This window comes from Symphodus melops (assembly GCF_947650265.1).
Source record: "Symphodus melops genome assembly, chromosome: 7".
NCBI classification, from domain to species: domain Eukaryota; kingdom Metazoa; phylum Chordata; class Actinopteri; order Labriformes; family Labridae; genus Symphodus; species Symphodus melops.
Window position 1 is genome coordinate 11,105,053 of NC_136697.1, and position 18,482 is coordinate 11,123,534.

Below are 18,482 nucleotides of genomic sequence, written 5' to 3' on the forward strand. Positions count from 1 at the left end.
TGAGCCCCCATCGAGACAATCATCTCTCCCTTGTGAACATGTCCTATCCTCTCCAATGTAAACTTAGTTATGTTTAAAAAACCTTGTAACTTAATAAAAAAGGCTCAGGATTTATGACTTATGCAGGCACTTTGTCAACTGGTTATTATTCAGAAAATCTATCAAAATCCAAACCAGACATGTGTTATGGGCTTTCAGACCCCTTTGAGGCCTAAAGGCAGTTGAAATATCTACTTTAAGGATTTGTCCAGTCTCAAATGGGACTTGAATATTTGAGACACTAGCAAATCTGTTATTAATACTTTATTGTTCTATCTAAAGAATTTAATGCAGCTGATATTTGGACTAACCCTAGGAGGACAAAAGCATGTCTCCACCCCCTGAAAAAAAGATAAATAAAAGTCTATAGGACACAGGAAAAACTAAATGGAACAGAGCCATTGTTATTGTTATCAGGTAGACCACCACTTTTTTTCTTTTAGGACACATCAAAAAGACAGTAAATTTGTGCATTTTGTAAGACTTACAGACTTTAAGTATACGGCAATACACAATGATGAATGAAAGTGATGGCTGGAGACAATTGAGAGGTCAGACTTTCTGCTCCGCATCCTGCAACGTCCCCTAACTCTATTGTTTTCTTCTTAGAGGAGATCTGCAGCTGTCTAAAGGAAGTGCTGCTGGCTGTGATCAGTATGTTTAGATCAGGAATGATCAGCAGAGATGAGCAGAGAAAAACCAAGCAGCAGGACAGGAAGAAACAGATGGTGTTCAACAAACACTGAACGCACAGCGTTTGAAATCTCATCTGTGTCTCTCTCTCTCTCAGTGCTTGTGTGTGTGTGTGTGTGTGTGTGTGTGTGTGTGTGTGTGTATGGCCCGCGTCTGTATCCAATCAAACTTTGTTCTATTGAAACATCCACATATGAAGTCTCCCTCTATGTTTTGCTATCATGGAAGGGGGTTTGTCCCACCTCTGTACAACAAAAGCATTCATGTTGGTAGGCAGGCAGGCAGGCAGGACGAGCTCCTGATTAGAAAACTTCATGCTGTGGAAACAGCTGGCCTGTGCAGGGAGGAGGAAGGCGTTGTTATCTAAAAGCGACCCCGTCAGGCCAGCAGAGGGGAAAAGCTGACAGAGAAACAGGAAGAACGGCAGGGGCACAGCAGTTGAATAGGAAAGTACTCCTCAATGGGGCTAAACACAGGTGAACTGAGGGTTCAGCAAGTTATTGTTGGATTACAAGCTGGTGTATTATGTTATAAGTGAAGAGGAAGAAGAAGTATGGAGCTGAGGCCTCGTTTGCCTTCATTCCACAGTGGTAAAAGACACAAATGTTTGTAAGGAATTCACAGGGCTGGATTTCCACTTCAGGGTGTCAAATACTTCCAAATGGGTGTTGCACGACGTGTTAGGAAGACAACATTTCATCTCAAGAGTGTTGACCTCAAGCAGCTCTGGTTCTCCCAGGCTGTCTAGGGCTGTTAACTTATTTATAGTTGGCTTGAGGAGAACATGTTGAATAATACAATGGGGGAGGCCAGACAGGCTGGACTGCAGCTGTACAAAGCCTTCAATCATTAGAGCGGCTTTACATTTACCGACCAGGCCTGTGTCAATGAACTACAGAATGAATTTGAAATATATGGTGTATATTTTCTGAAAGTTTATTGTGCACTGTTTCCACTCATGACTTGGCCAAGTCAGAAGCCTGACTGCCTCTTAACTTGAAGGGCTATGATCTAAATGGGTATATTTATATTCATGTCATTATTCGTCAATGAGTTACCTTGGCTTTAAGATATCTGCTCAAATAAGATGTGCTTAACATGTCCTTAGTACATCATAAAACTAGTTTAAAATTCTGAATTACAGATTTACTGTCAGCAGTTGGCTGATTATGAAAAGAGAGAATTTATTAATCCCAACAGTATATTACAACTAGACAATTCCAGCAGAAATTGTGAGGGTGGTTGCCGTCTGTGTACGTGTTTCTGAGTTATACTGCAGTAAAACTGTTTAACTGTAGTCAGCTAACAGCTAAGACAGAACTTTGTCCCAATGCTATGGTCCCACTCAAATGATGATGTCATCACTCTATCTGTGAACACCTGCTGCTCACTGATTGGTTGACATTCAGCTTTGATCTGCCAGAGTGCCAGAACATTCTATCAATGTATTTGAATGGGCTTACCACTGCTCGCAAAACCTCAAATATCTTAAAAACTAAACATGGTATCACCAATCTGTTTGGACTGTGAGCGACAGCACAAATAGGCACACGTTTTGATATATTTTATGTGTATTTAACATTCAGACTGGGACCACAGTGGCGATTTTAAAACATGAGTGAAAATTGTGAAATTCTGGACATCACTAGAGTGAGAGCCCAATGTGTGTGTATGTGGTGCGTGACTGTCAAACAAATTCCTCCCCTGGGAGACTGAAACATTTTATGTTTTTACTTTTTGCTTTATGAGTGAGGGGACACTAAGAGCTTTATTTTGATGTATTTTGTTTATATATGTGAGCAACAATGACTTCAGGATGGCGATTTACAAATATGCTTCCAAAACTGAAGTTTTTGGCAGTTACACTCTAGGATTTCAAATTTTGCCATTCATTTTCAATGGGGCAATTTTTTGTCGTTTAAACTCGATTTGTGTCCACACCGTGTGTCCGAGGTTTCCACAAAGTAATAGCACACTTTTTGGGGCCGAGCCGGTCGTTTTGATACCTTTCTTGTGTGTGTGGCGCAAACGCTGTGGGAGGAGTAGCGCGGCCCGTTTTTAGGATATAATAATAATAATATTAACAATTGTAGTAGTGTGGTTTGCCTTTCAGGCAACCACCCTAATAATTGTCGGTAATGTTACCCACAAGCAATTATTCATTGAAAGCACGTTCATATTAAAATATGGGGAGCTATAAATAATTTAATTGCTTTGAATTTGAACAATTTATTGGAAACTGCAATAGAGCTGGCTTTAACATTAAGCAATCAATATGTCGTGCTTATTATTCTTAAGAAAAACATTAATTTATGTAATTGATTATATGACCTTTAAAGATCACAGGTTTGTATTCAGTCAGACACTGTATGTATGCGTAATGTGTGGGTTTTTACTTGTGTCTGTAAATTAACAAATCAGCTACTGTACTTGCAGGCCTATGTAGCTGTATTTAAAGGCTACTGGTTACTTATTTAGATTGGGATGAATCAAAAACCGCAGACATATTTGGTGTTTTTCATACATTACTATCAAATTGAACATATTCTCTGCAGAAACCTGAGAAAAGCACTTTTAAAATGTGCTTGGTTAGCATTAGTTCTCTTTGAGATGTGGTGTTCTTCACAACAAAAGAGCTGGCACAGGTATGACCTCATTTTCATCTTGAACCCGTTAAATGTATTAATCAACCAAAAAAAAGGACTCTATATCAATATAAATGCACCAAAGTGTTCACATTAGTATTGTTTTATTATAGCCTATATAAATCAATTATTTAAATGAAGTATCTTAGTGTGACTATGTATTTACATTTACATGATTGGCTATTAGACATAAACCAACTGTTTTATAACATCATCTTGTGGATTTTGATTGGCTGCTGTGGGCTAATCAATACAACCTTAAAAAACCAATGTGGGTCAGCACTTTCTTAAGGATGGGTAACTAATAATTGAGCGGGTAACTAAATATTCAAAAACACTACGTAATCCCAGAGTACATTGCTCCACTGTCTGCATTACCTAATCCCATAAACCATCGCGGGGGGCGGGGATATGGCTCGTTGTCAGAGCAACCTGCATGTCATTAGACAAACCCCCGCCCACGAAATCATCTCCAGCCAATCAGAGGTCGTAGAAATGACATCATTGTTATTTTCAGTGGAGCAGCAGCTTAGAGGTGGATAAAGTTCGTCTCCACGTTGGAAGTGATAGAAAGTATTATCCTGTTCAGGCTGTGTTTGTAGTTTTTTATAAGGAGAAGAGGAAATCAAAGACACCTCGAGTGTGGAAACAGTGAGATTTTTAAGAAGGTGGGAAGTTGCGTTGTTTGTTTATTATCGCGAGGTTCGCAGGAAGAGAAAAGTTTTCTCGGGACGCGAAGTTGTCAAGTGAGTTGAACTTCAACAATAGGCGGACTCGATCACAAGACAGTCGGGAGATAAAGAGTCACAGGACGAATGTAAACAGGCGACACTTTGGACACTTTTTTTTATTTAATGAAAAAGGGCGATAAAAACTTTATGTCCAAAAAAATGGAAGCGACCTTCTACGAAGAAGCGGTGAACGCCTCAAACTCCCAACATGACGGGACGGTGGCGGTCTACGGCTTCAACCCCAAAACCCTCAAACAGAGCATGACTCTAAACCTCAACGACCCCAAGAACTTCAAACCCCAGCTGAGCGCCAAGGCACTGGACATCCTCACGTCCCCTGACGTGGGGCTGCTGAAGCTGGCCTCGCCGGAGCTGGAGAGACTCATCATCCAGTCTTGCAGCGGACTCACGACCCCCACCCCGACCCAGTTCGTGTGTCCCAAGAACATTACGGACGAGCAGGAGGGGTTCGCGGAAGGGTTCGTGAGGGCTCTGGCTGAGCTCCACTACCACCAGCAGCCCCCAGCCGTGAACCCTGACGCGCAGACCGGGGCGAGCAGCAGCATGGCATCGGGATCTGCCGCGTCCGAGAGCGGCGGGATCCCCTACAGCTGCACGGTGCGCTCGGACCCGCCCGAGTATACAAACTTGGGCTCTTACAACCGGGCTATAGGCTCTGCGTCTGCACCTGCCAGCGAGAGGCAGCCGCCCATCAGCTACCCATCCGCCCCACAGCCGTCCCACAGCCACATGGACCACCAGCTCGCGGCTGCGCAGCACTCGCGGCTCCACGCGCTTAAAGAAGAGCCACAGATAGTCCCCGAAATGTCCGGAGATACCCCACCATTGTCCCCCATCGACATGGAGAACCAGGAGCGCATCAAAGCAGAGAGGAAGCGCATGAGGAACAGGGTGGCCGCGTCTAAATGCCGGAAAAGGAAATTGGAGAGGATCTCCCGGCTGGAGGACAGGGTCAAAAACCTGAAGAACCAAAACACTGAGTTAGTTTCCTCCGCCAATGTGCTACGGGACGAGCTGGCTCTGCTCAAGCAAAAGGTCATGGACCACGTTAACAGCGGCTGCCAGCTCATTTTGACGCAGCAGCTCCAAGCTTTCTAGACTGAAAGGGTGGGTGGGGGAAAACAAGGGACGTTTCTTTGGGGACCAAATGCAGCTGAAAGCGAGGCCGTTCAGCCATATAATTTCATTTTTTTCCCACAATATTATCCACCAAGACTGTGTCCACTAAGCTTGTAGAGGGCTACGATGGAGAGGGGATTCATTGGTCAACATAAAGGACTTTCACCACCAAACTTAGGAAAAGGACGCTCATGGGGAACATCTGCTCCCTCTAGTGTTGCATTTGGGGACATCTCTGACATTTTTGACTTTAAGTTTTTATTTAAAACTAAAATGTCAAGCGTGTATTAAGTCAAGAAAGAATATTTGAAATGTCTCAGAATTTAAAGCTGTTTTAAATGTATTACATTTCATGCAGTCCTTTTAGACAGCCAGTTGATGGGATCAAATTGCATCGGGCATAAACTGTGAACGAGGCCCTCTATTTCAAGCTGCATAGACTTGAGTCGAGCACTGAGTCCCACCAGCGACTTTACCGTTTGTACAGAGCAACACTAACAATGTAAAATAAAAAAAAATAAAAAACCATGTTTAACACCTTTAAGCAAAAACTCTTTTAGGTGTGTGTAGCGTTTACTGAAAAAAAACAACGACCCTGCCTTATTTTCTTAACCCCTTTGTTCATATGAGTTTATGATAAGACCCAAAATAACACTTTGTAATAATATTTGTACGCTGTATTTTGAGCACTTCAGAAATGTAAATATGACGAAATAAAATGTTGGAAACGCAGTTATGTGTGTGTAGTTTTCTAAATACTTAATGCAGCCTCACTGTTCTGTAACCTAAAGTGTTTTGTTATTAAAGGAACTGGGGCGGACGGGATATTGAGTCACCAGTGCGGTGTGGGACGCCTGTAATGGCTGGTGACTATACGCGGCTGCTGATTGGTCGGTGAGTTGTCGGAAGTTAGCCGCAGACAGCCATATATGGAAAGGGGTCCTAAGAGTGCCCTGGGACGGTGGTGTGTGAGAGGGAGTGACTCACCGTCCTCCCACTGCAGCTGGTAACACCTACAAGAAATCTAAAAGGGCATTAGCAAATCTCTTCATTATCTGTAGGGAACTGTTCGGGGAAAAGAGTAACATGCAAACTATTTTATTAAGCGATTCAAGTACCTTACACCGTCTGCGATACGTGTTTTATACATACACTGGTTTTATATCAATTCGACGATGTGTTGACTATGCGTGTATTAAGTCTCCTGTTTGGCATTGAACAAATGCAACCATGCATATCATTGTGGCCATAAAATGTAAGTTACATTTAAATTATCTTTAACTGGAAGGAGTAGTGCATTTCGTTTGAAGAATAAATTCATTCAGCTAGTAACCATGTACAAAAATACTTTATTTTTTGAAATGTTAGTTTTATAATTTACAAACAAGGTTAGTTTAAAAAAAAAAAAAAAGAAAAATTAACAAATCTACAAATTTCCTCCTAAACTGAATTCTGTGGGACACAATTGGCAAACAAATCTTCACTGATGTACAAACACTGTGGACCTCCAACACTGACAGATGACTTGATAAACTTTCACCAGCGCCAGTGACTGTTCGAGGAATGCGTTGGACACAGTTTAGAGGTATGTTCATGAGGGGCTTGATGCAGCTGTTCCACAGATTTTAAAGACCAACACACCCACAGTAAAATGACAGGTGCTTTCACTTAGTGCTTCATTAGACTTATCTTCAGATCCAGTGTGGACAGCAGTTTGATTGAAAATCGTGCTGCATCTGTAAAGACTGGACTAATACAGTCTTAATCAACATATTTTGTGCTTTGAGTGAGAAGACGTCACAAAGACTCTCCATGACATTACAGCTGTGGTCACATACCTACGCTCCATTTGAAGAATTACGTCAGAGAAACCTTTAGTATGACCTGACAAATATAGGTATCATTTATTATGTAAGAAATATGAGGATGTCTGACTACATGCTCCTTCCATTTTGATTATGAAAGCCAGCTTGCTTTTTTTGGGCTATTCTGACCCACAACCTGCGGCGCAGTGAAGGATTATGGGTCAGACTGACTTGAAAACGCACTGAGTGAGCAGGAAAGAGTGCACAGACAACTGTTAATGTCAGAAAAATAACCAACAGCAGCAAACAAATAGATCTACCAATGGAACTTAAACATCCCAGTAGACTTTTGCTTAAATCCTGCAATAAATACAACTCTGCACGTTTCAATCAAATCGCAGAATACGTCTTCAATGGATTCTTCTTTACAGTATTTAAATGTGATACTGCGTAACACCACAGATGGAGCAGGATGGTCACAAAGTAATGTTTTCAATACAGCACGCCGAGTACTTAGTAAGTCGGGTAGCTGCCGTGTGTACCAAAGAAGGAAGGAAGTCAGCTAGAAAACATGAATACACCCCTGTCTAACACTTCAGGCTCTTAAGAATGCTTTAGTCTAACCTGACACCTCAATAGTTTCCAGGGTCTTCCTAATGTTTTCGAACAGTGGTGGTGCAAATGGACGTAGTTGTTGATATAGCCTCACTTTAGAACACTTTTCATATTTATAATGAAGCTCCAAATGATGATTAGATAAATGCCAAAACGGCTGGAGGAACAAAGAAAAATAATGCAGCCAGGGAGACATTTTGCCATCTATTGGCTGAAGCTAACGGCTCACTTTGTGTCCTCTGCCCAACTGTTCTCTTTCATCTCGCTCCACTTATGTTTATCTTTTTTATACAACGTGGAGCGGATTTTCCCCTATTATAGAATTCATTGTTTTATGTGTGATATCCACATCCCACATCCAGTCGTGTGTTGGTGGTCCTTAGCTGACGAGGACGCTGTCTTTGGCAGCGAGGCGCTGGCGGTGTGCATGGTCCTGCTCCAACTCTTCATGGCTGGGGTACCAGAGCCTTGCGAGGATGCGTTCCATGTTCAGAGCGTACATGGTGTGGGAGGGCATCACTTTGTGGTGAACCTACATCAGAAAAGTAATTCACAAAGACATTAAGGCAAATACACACTGAACTGTTCAAGTCAGGACAGGTCGTCACCATCAGAGCTGCTACAGGAAGCAAACTCACTGAGAAGGAAAAAAAAAGAAGAAGTCAAAGCCGAGTGTATGAAAAAACAAACTCCACACAAAAAGTTTCAAAATAATAAATCATGACAACAAACAAATGCTCAGTGTTTGTGGATGAAAGTTAGAGTTTTAGGTGTATCCACCAACAACGTTGAATATCTTTGTATATATTTATGTAGTTAAATTACCCTCATCCCTCAATACTTTTAAACTAAGACTAAAAGCTTTCCTGCTAAATCAAGACTAATGACTAACCTAATAGTTTCTTTCCAGCATAGTTGTCTTTGGATCATCATCTCCTTATATGCTCATACACTTATTCACTTAAATACATTTATTTTACATTTACATACACAACCATGTTTTTATATATTATTTATTTTATAAGTGTGTGCTATTAAAATGGCACTTGCATTGCTTTCTTTTTTGTTTTCTCTGACAGTTTTATCTTCTGAAATTTCTCTGTTTCTCGGGGAGGTCCTTTTTTAAGCCCATATAGGGTTTTTTTAACCTCTCCTGCACTTACTATTCTTGTTAAATGTTTTTTTTATGTATCCGTCTTTTCTTGGTGCAAATAAATCAATAAAATAAAAACGCCTTTTACAAGGAGTGTATAAACAAGTTCATCAAATGTCAATACTGAAGCACAATGCAGTTAATCAAGTCACGCTCGTGAGAACCACAGGACCCCTTTATTGTTTTAAATCTGTTTGGTTTTTTTTAACCACATGAAATGTCAAAAAATAATCCATAGTTTCATTTTGAGCGCTCCTACATTTTAAAGTGTTGGACATATAGGGAGAGAGAGAGAGAGATCTCCGGGATAACTTGCCATGCCTGCAGCCACAGTGACCAGATAAGTAAGAGAAAACTGACGGCTGGAAAGGTTGCTTGTGACAACGTGGAACTAACATGAGCACAACTTTCTTACCTGTAAAGCTTCCAGAAGATCAAACATGCTGATTGGAGGGAGGGGTGCAGGAAGCATATCTGCAGAACAAGCGAGTAAGTGAACAGCTTGTTGCTCGGCCTCATCGGGTGACACCTGAGGAGGTGGGCCGGCAGGGAGGGAAGCGCTGGGAGGAGGACTGAAAGTAAAAGTTTAATCAATATGACGTGAAAGTGTCATCAGTATCACTACTTCCCTCTAAATATATTACTGTAAACAACTGTACATGTTATTATATTGAGAAACAAGACTAGCAACTCTGAATAACGGGCATTAGCTAAAGAGAGCAGATGCACTTGTTCCTACCATTCAGTAGCACTGTGGTACGCAGCCAGGCTGTTCTTCAGATAAGGCCGCGGCGTGACATCATTGCCAAAGGCATACGGGAAATGACCATCTCGTAAGCGATAGGCCTTCCTCCTCATGATTACAGCAGTCAGAACGTCTTTAAGGTGATGCTGAAATAAATCAGAGCAGGAAGTAAAACGGAGCTCGATCTCCGGAGTGAACTCAGCTGTCAGTCAGAACTAACGCTGACGTTGGCAACTTGTGAAAACTGAGCACGAGTACTCGGAGCAGCAGGTTAAACATGTGGAGGGGCAGAGCAAGGTGCAGGAAAAGTTCAGGAGAGTGTCTGGGCAGATGACTTCTTTGTTTTCTCCTGTAGTAGACTCAGAGCGCTCACTGATTGGCAGAGGACAACGAAGAATAGCAGTTGCACAATAACCTGCAGGGGTTTTAGTGAAGGGTTCAAAGTCAATCTCTGAATTCATTTTTAACTTCTGTATGGAGGCTGCTAATACATTCTGAAGAACACTGCATTTGGTTGTAAAATGTTTCATTTAAAAAGTGAATTCCACAATGAAGAATGCATTTCTGTCGTCCTTTAAAAGGTGATATGCTGATATGACAGATCAAATCTGAAGCAAAATGAATAATGGATGCTAGTTTCCAGAAGAATGCATTCAACGTTTGTGGGCGGCTACGATTCAGTGGTAGGGTCGGTTGTCTTTCAACTGGAAGGTCGGTGGTTCGATTCCCAGCTCCTGCAGCCACATTTCCAATGTATGTAAATAATGTAATTGCTCCCGCTGCATTTCAGTGACGTATAAATATGGTGTTAAAGCAATTTGAGTTGTCTATAGTGCTAGAAAAGTGCTGGACAAGCTTAAGTTCATTTACCAGCTGCTTTGTTGTCTTTTTTTTTATGCAGTACACGTTTAAAGGCAGGGCAGCACTGTTTGTGCGTGCACGTGTGTCTGCGTGAAATGCAGAAACTCAATGTGAATTTACAGATTTTACTCCGTCGTGGAATCAATATAAACGAACAAAGACATGATGGCGGCTGAGCTTCATTACAGCACATTTGTGAATAAATGGTTGGAAAGGGCTTCTGAGTGATGGATCTCTAAAAATGTGTTTAAATAGGTTTGTCATTTGTGGAAGTATCAAATCAACTATCAACTTTAACATTCACTTATTGGGTAATCTATCTCATCGTATGAAGTGAAGTGAGAAGAATGCATCAAAAGTGCTATTATCACACAGTCCCTTGAACCAATTCTCTAAAAGGGTGCATCTTATTCCATACAGGGGAGACAAAGGGTCGTTTGTAATGTGAGGTGTAGGCTAACAGAGTCGACTCGACACACTGCTGCTGGAGGACTGTGTAAACAAACCTCAACGGCATGGATCATGGTGCTGACAGAGTCGTCTGTGATGTTATCCAGACCCAGCTCAAAGGCCGTCACCATCATGCGAGCCTCCAGCTGACCCCGTGTGGGCAGCAGCAGAGTGTGGGCACTGAGACGCAGCTCCTCCTCCTCACCAACTCCTCCTCCCCCTCCTCCACCACCCATTTCTCGAGGGCTGAAAGGCTGGGCTGCGCTCAGAGGGTTCTGAGGCTGAAAACGATGCTGAGGGACCAAACAAGATGTACAATCACTTATTCCAACATCAGGTCATTAAGTAGATCCCACTGATCTTTAAAGAATCATCAGCCAGCCGTTATTTGGAAATCTAAATAACAATGTCAGGAGGCTGTGAAATACCCAGTAAGAACAAAGAGTGAGTACTTACATCGAATTTCTGTCTGGAGGAACATTTTTTCTTTCCTTTTGGTTTGCCAGGCTTTGAAGCAGAGCCACCTTGCCACTGTAGTGAACCAGTGCCCTCTAGTGGACAGCAAAAGAACACACAATAACTTACCATTTAAAAAAAAAGTTCCCTTTTGTCATGTTATACACTTTTAACATCCATAGGAGGTGGAACTTTTGATCAAAATATCCAAAAATTGCCCAAAAATAATTATAGTGAAATTCTTTTAATGCTTGAGTTGACTGTGTCCTTTCTCTGCAAAGTCTCTGAAACGTACACTTCATGATACGTTAAATAATAACAAACATAACAAACAAGCAAAGTTTAAAAATAAATAAACGCCTCTACCACTGAGCCACAAACGTTTATCATTTTACTTCAGATGTGATCTATCATATGAGTGTTTTCTACACAGACAGAGGAAATTCATTTAAAGGCAGGGCGCCAGTAGTCTGGTGGTTAATGCGCACAACCCATATGTGGAAGCTGTGGCCAGTTTCTGACCTGTAGCCTCTCTCTCTCGACTCTCGCCCCTCAACTAGTTCTAAATAAAAGGCATAAAAAGCTCACAAATAAATATTTGCATTCTGTTTCAACGAATACAAAGTAATTCATAGAAACATACCTGGTGTTGAGACAATGATCTGGCAGCGTGTGAGAATGGCCAGCAGAAAATCATTGTGAACATGGACTGTAGAGAAAGAAGGAGGGAAATAGAAAATAAGAGACTTTTTCAGATAGACAATCTAAAAAACAATAAAAACAAAAGGCAATATGTTGACACAAACGACAAGGTTTCCTGTTGTGATTTATGGTTAAATGTAATAAAAGTGTACAGAATTAAGGCATGTGATGATGAGAGCTAGGGGAGAATTCAATAAATACAGAAAATAAATACATACTGTCTGAAAACAAAGGAATATTTAATAACTATACCTTTAGTTCTGTATACATACCATACCACAGAAAACACAAGGAAAAAAAACACAAACCATGATCCTGTGCCAACAGACGACGTGCCTCAACGTCAAACTCCTCCTTACTGATCTTCTGTTTGAACCACAGCTTTAGGTTAGCCCAGTAACTGCATGGAGAGACAACAGAAACACAAGATCAAACCCAGAGGTCTCCAACAGCTTTTCAGTAGTTTGTCTGTAGTTTGACTGCCTGTGTTAAAAATAGAAAGAAGAATAATTTGATCTTCATCTTCCCACTATTCATACATTAAGCCCATAAAAACAAAAGTGAAGTAGAAATGTGTTCTTGGACATTGATGTGAATTATCATTAACTTAGCTCACTATGTGGCTCAATGTCCATGTTTGTTTCTTGGACCTTGATGTGAAGTGAAGATTATTCATAATCATTGGCTTATTGCAGTTTCACATCTTTTCAAACATTAACTTGATTCAGCTGATGTGTGCTGTGTGAATAAATACAAGCCATGTGATGAAAGCAGCTCTTGAGCACACTTTCCTTTTTGCAAAGTAGCTCTCAGAGGAGGAGAGCCCTGATCAACACTGAGGACTAATAACAAGCATTTACCAAGGTAACTATACTTCTTTTATCTCCCCTCCCGAGTAAACATATCAAGGCAGAACTAAAGCACAAACATAGACTTATTGTTGACTTATTATTGTTGTTGGATCAAACGCGTCCTAATAGCAAGCTGCTAGTTTGCACATTGCGAGCTAATGGCTTTAACATACTCGTGTCAGACCAAAAAGAAATAAGGTAAATAAATCAACACAAAACCCAGAGCAAGCCAACTTTTAACAGTTTACTTACTGCTTGACATTATCACCGATAGCATCAGTCAGATTTTTCTTTGCAACCTCAAGCTCACTAGCATTAGCAGCCATCGCGTTCATAACTGGGACCCGTCTGCGACGTCATCATCCGGCGACATAGAGATTTTTTCCCCCCTCGTTTTGTCAATAAACTTTATTGCGTTAAAACATGTTTTCATCGACGCCTATATAAATTGAAATGAATCCATATCAAGAAAATAATATTATTTATCTCTTCCCAACAATACGTTTGTAATGATTGGTTAAATACTTTTTCTTTAGCTGTAGGAGGTTGAGGTAAAAAAAAAAAAAAAAAAGACAACGTCCTTTCACTGGTAGTAAAACCTCTCACCACTAAGAGGTAGGCTTTAGTAAGATATAAATCCTGCAAAGCCCAGACCACCATCATGGTGCAAAGAAGCTAAGTTAAAAAAGGATCTAAACTATTTGAGGTTTGTCATGCTTTATAAAAACGTCAACACACATCTCGGTAGTAAGGTCATGACTCATTTAATACCAAACAATGCACGTTAACATGTTCATGTTTCATGTGTGTTAAATGTCAAATTCAGAGATTTAACACACATTTAACAGCCCCCCCCCCCCAATAAAATAAATAGAATTGGTATTATGATGTGATCTTCATGTAGCCTGAACTAAATTTCCTTGAATTGAATTTCCCTCAGATCAATAAAGTATCTATCTATCTATCTATCTATCTTTTTTTTTTTTTTTTTGAGTTCCCAACGACTTCTCTGAAAAGCTGAATAGTTGGTCTCTCCGCTTCAGAAATCCCAGTTTTAGTGATCCAGATCTTCTTCCAACACAAAACCAACTGCCAGGCTCTGAGTTGTTGAAAGCTTTCATTAAAACCAAAACAAAAAATCAAATCCAATTTTAACCACTGAAATTCCTACTTCATTTAAACGTCATTTACATCTGCAGTTACTTTAAAGTGCAACATAGGGCTTGAGAGTTTGGGCAACATATTTCCTGTTTAGTCATTTAAAGCTAAAGCAGGTCCTGGACTTTGTTTTGTCATTGGTTTTGCCTCTGTTTAGCTTGATGCGTTTTGTCCTAAATATAATCCCCCATTAAGACCTGGAGTCCGTCCACTTATGGCGTTTGAATTGTTGGTGCTTTTTTGTTATGCTGAAAGTGGAATGAAAAGATCTTATCTCAATCTCATGTAAGTATATATTTTAGAGCTGACAGGCAGCTAGAAGTTTAAAGACTTAATGTCGATGCTTAATGTTTGAAACATCTTATAGCTAACTACAATTTCCTCCTAGCATCAAACTGTCTGTAAAAATACCAAAAGACAACCTCCGAGAGAAAATGAAGCAAAGTGGAGGTGCAAAAAAGAAACTGCAGTTCCTTGAGTGTCCACTTGAGGTTAGCTCCAAATAACCCTGAAGTCCCATACACACCCCATATTGAAATGTATGTTTCAACTAAATCATCATACAATGTATGGGCGTGATTTTTTTTAACATCCCCATGTTTTGATTTTATAAAGTATAAACGTTATGCATAATTAGGGGCAAGACATACTGTAAGCTTCTGGAGCACTTTGTCAGGACGCTTAAGGCCAGCTTAGTTCTAGCTCTTTGCTTGTTGTGGGGTTGACAAAATGTTTTATATAGTCAAATTTCCAATACGGCAACCGCTATGGCTTTCCAAGCAGCTGTCCAGAAACTAAAGTGTGACATCACACAGATTTTGTGCATTATTATTTACAGTCTGCCATGACAAAACAGAATTGAAAACTAAAATATAAGGCTTACGTTAGCATAAAGTCTAAATCAGAGCTCACTCAAAGTTTCACCTCTTGAACTGATAATATAACATTTTCAGTGTAAAGTCATGACATTTACAAACCAGAGAGGAGGATTGTATCTTTATTGCACTTTTTTTTAAAAGAGAGAAAATCTATTGTTAGCTGCTTTATTAGTTAAAGGCATGACTTGATGGTTATGCTAAAAATGTTAATTTTAATTAATTTTCCACTGGCCTGAATTAAAAATTTCTGTGGTTCTTTCTGTTCTCCTTGGTGACTCTTTGGCTCCTGCCTCTCTTGAGCAGGTTTAGACTGGGAGGCCCTTTTGTTTTTCACTGTTTTAACTACAGTGTAAAAACAGTGGAGTAGTCAGGGTGATCACTCCTTTGGCTCTAGCCCCCCAGGCGGTCATGGAGCCTTAAACAGAGTCAGACCTCCGTGACTCACATCATTTATCACAATAAGTGAAACCGTACATCCAGAATAATACACTTAATAGTCATACTGTAGACAGTTAGTGGGACCTCTGGTTCTGTGACTAATGCTGACTCTTCACTCTTCTGAGGTCAGACGTCTTCTTAGATCCACATGATAAGGGGTTTGAAAGGTTTGAGTCGAGAACAAACAATCTTTCCATGTCAGGCACAAGAACAATGAAAACCATCTGAGTCTTTGGCCTCTAATAGATATATTTAACAGAATAAATATCTGGGGAAAACTCAAGAGGCACACTTTGAATGGCTCCAGTTTTCCCTTTGTTTGTTATCTTTGTGTTTCAATCGGTGCTTAAGTTGACCTCTTTCTGCCACGGAAAGAAACTCATTAAAGTAAATCTCATTTTCACTATCCCAGCACTCGCTTTTGTCTCACAGCTAAAGGAAATCTCCACTGTATGTTTAAGAATTTTAAACTGCAGCTGTCTACAGCTCTGTGAGTCTCCACAGATCTTTGCAAATGATCATCCATCTTAAACAAGCGTCTGTTAAGCTTTAAATCAAAAGGGCACTTAGGAACAGACTTAGTTATGGGGTTGTTGAACTGTCGTGGATGGGGCAAAGTTAGTCATGGTGCTTATTTTCAAAGAAAACAGTTCCACATCCTGTCTGTTGATTTGCTGCTTGACACCAACTGAGCTTTTGAGGGCTAATGAGTCACTCTCACGGACTCTCCGCCAACGGCAGATGTCTTTCAGCAAACATCCGTGCAGCCAGCAATTCTTCCATAAACCTTCCGAGCCTCTGTGCCATTTTGGTGGTATAAGTTCTAGACAGAGAAGCTTAACACGTTCACAAAAAGGGCTTTCACCTCTTTAACCTTCAGCGTTTCTCAGAGGACCACACTGCAGCAGCAATCAACCATCCCCAGTCTGTTGGTAGTCAGGTATTCAGTGTTGTACAGACCTGAATGTGGTCCCCTTACCAGAGCCAAGGATGTCACCTTTTCTGTTCCAACCTCTAACTGTGCAGGAGTTTGGTTTCTGTGGAATGAACATGCCCCACGAGGCGGTTTAAAATGTGAGGGTTCAGTGTGTGGTGGGCTGAGCTGTTGGAAGACTTCAGCTAGAGCCTCTATGGTGACAGAGCCTTTCACACTGGCACTCTGTGGCATCATATTTCAGAGGCCCCATTTGGTTAAAAAACAGGTATGATTAAATAGGTGTTCAATGAATTTCGACCTTTCAATGGGGTGACCGTGTTTTCAAACCCCCAAATTTTGGCCCATTACGTGAACAACACAATGGGCGCAACAAGATTTCAATGGCTGTTTTGCATCCTGTTTGCCTGTGAGTCAGTTGTTAGCAGCCTTGAGAATGACAATGATTAATTTACAAACCCGATATCTGTTATCTCTAATGAATTATTGATCTGTAGTACATTGTGGGTGTGTGACAAATGCTGATAAGCTTATTTGCTCTCTTTACAAGGGTGAGAGTTAATTATCCGTAGCCTACTAGTTTTTGTCTCTATTCCAAAATATGAAGCCAGTAAACCTTTACAATTACTTTTCGCCAATGTTTGAAAACCACTCGTAACTTTACTGATCAAAAGGTCATTTTCTGTACAAACGTTCAACAACAAACAAGTCGAGGAATTGGGGGGGGCTCCAGTATTTGTTTGACTTACTGTACGTTCAAATGTCAGTAGTTCAGCATGTATAGGCTAAATTCCTGTATTACCTAAATGTGTCATTTTTATCTTTTTGTTATATGGATAAAAAAACCAGGATATAATTTTAAAAACATACTTAAATGTAATCTTGGGGCTTTTTGAATTCCTGTGTGGCTGCGTATGCTTCTAGTCTTTATGCTTATGTGAGGATAATGTTAGCATAAACACACAATAAAGTGTGTGTGTGTGTGTGTGTGTGTGTGTGTGTGTGTGTGTGTGTGTGTGTGTGTGTGTGTGTGTGTGTGTGTGTGTGTGTGTGTGTGTGTGTGTGTGTGTGTGTGTGTGTGTGTGTGTGTGTGTGTGTGTGTGTGTGTGTGAAAAGCAGTAGCATCATGGTACTGGCTGTTTTTACTTAAAAATAGCTATAACAACTAAAAATATAAAAATGGATCCTTTCAAACAAACAAGGTATCTAATTTAGTTTCAATAAAACTCTATTTATAAAAGATCCTACCCTAAGAAAACAGAAGAGAAAACAGAAGTAACCTACTGTCATATGTAACAAATTAACGTTCAAGGGTATTCTTTGTGCTTTGTTCCACACCACATTCAAAAAGACAAGAGTGGAAAAAACATGTAGCTCAGATCGTGAACCACACTTCAATTGATGACTATTCCCTTAGTAGAGATTTGTGGTCACATGAAACAGGATGTCTCTGTAATGTATTCTTCTGTGTCCAAGTCACTTTTTTTCATGCCAAAATAAAGGACATTTAGCTTAACTCTTGTTTCTGTCAAACTCAACGTTGCTTCATTATTTGGGCTGGAAATGTTCTTTGGCATCACTATCCAAAACAACTTACAGTGTCAGCTTTACTCCTCATGACTCATATCCACAAGACAAATGATGAATGTGCATGTAACTAAAGACAAAGAAATAACAAGTTATGCACTAATTGTGAATTAGTAAACAGTGTAAGTCAGGACATGAAAGGAGCTCCTTCAAATTTGAATAAACAAGATGGTATGACTCCTGATGTGACCCTAAATGTCCCTTTATTTATTGACTTTGCAATATTGGTTCTTGCGTAATATTGTTCTGCCAAGTTCTGTTACTCAGTGGTTTCAGCTTTTACTGCTGTTTTTTTAACATTGCAGTGCTGTTTTTATTAGAGCTGCTATTTTACATGTTCATAAACATGTTTTCATGTCCAGCTGGGTTTGACCGGTATCCTGGTTTTGTGTTTAGTTTCTTTATAAAGTTTCCTAAAGACATGGGTGTGAGGGGCATTGTGGTCAATAAAAAAAGAGAAGGAGAGACTATTTTTGTCTCGGAGACTAAAGCCTGCTGGTTGTAGTGTTGTTGTTCAAAGCTTACCCACCACATGAATCCCTCGCCCCCCATGTTCCCCCTCTCCTCTGGGAGGGTTTCCCCACAAAGACGTTTCTCTCCC

The 18,482-nt window shown here is 40.5% G+C and overlaps 3 protein-coding genes across 3 annotated transcripts in view; 2 read left to right on the plus strand and 1 right to left on the minus strand.

The window, feature by feature from the left end:
* Positions 1-3,867: 3,867 nt before the first annotated feature.
* Positions 3,868-6,665, plus strand: LOC306826730 (transcription factor Jun-like). The gene has a single exon (XM_079348225.1). It carries the CDS (start codon positions 4,232-4,234, stop codon positions 5,225-5,227), a length of 996 nt encoding a protein of 331 aa, XP_079204351.1. The 5' UTR covers positions 3,868-4,231; the 3' UTR covers positions 5,228-6,665.
* Positions 6,578-13,346, minus strand: tada1 (transcriptional adaptor 1). The gene is made up of 8 exons (XM_079348224.1): positions 13,139-13,346; positions 12,344-12,435; positions 11,977-12,042; positions 11,334-11,428; positions 10,934-11,170; positions 9,561-9,712; positions 9,237-9,393; positions 6,578-8,200 (listed from the first exon to the last, which is right to left on the minus strand). Exons 1-8 carry the CDS (start codon positions 13,219-13,221, stop codon positions 8,048-8,050), a joined length of 1,035 nt encoding a protein of 344 aa, XP_079204350.1. The 5' UTR covers positions 13,222-13,346; the 3' UTR covers positions 6,578-8,047.
* Positions 12,667-18,482, plus strand: part of LOC306826727 (protein zyg-11 homolog) — a 28,194-nt gene continuing 22,378 nt past the window's right edge. Inside the window, exon 1 of the mRNA XM_079348221.1 lies at positions 12,667-12,899. The gene's annotated coding sequence lies outside the window, so the exon portion shown is untranslated. The remainder of the gene's footprint in view (positions 12,900-18,482) is intronic.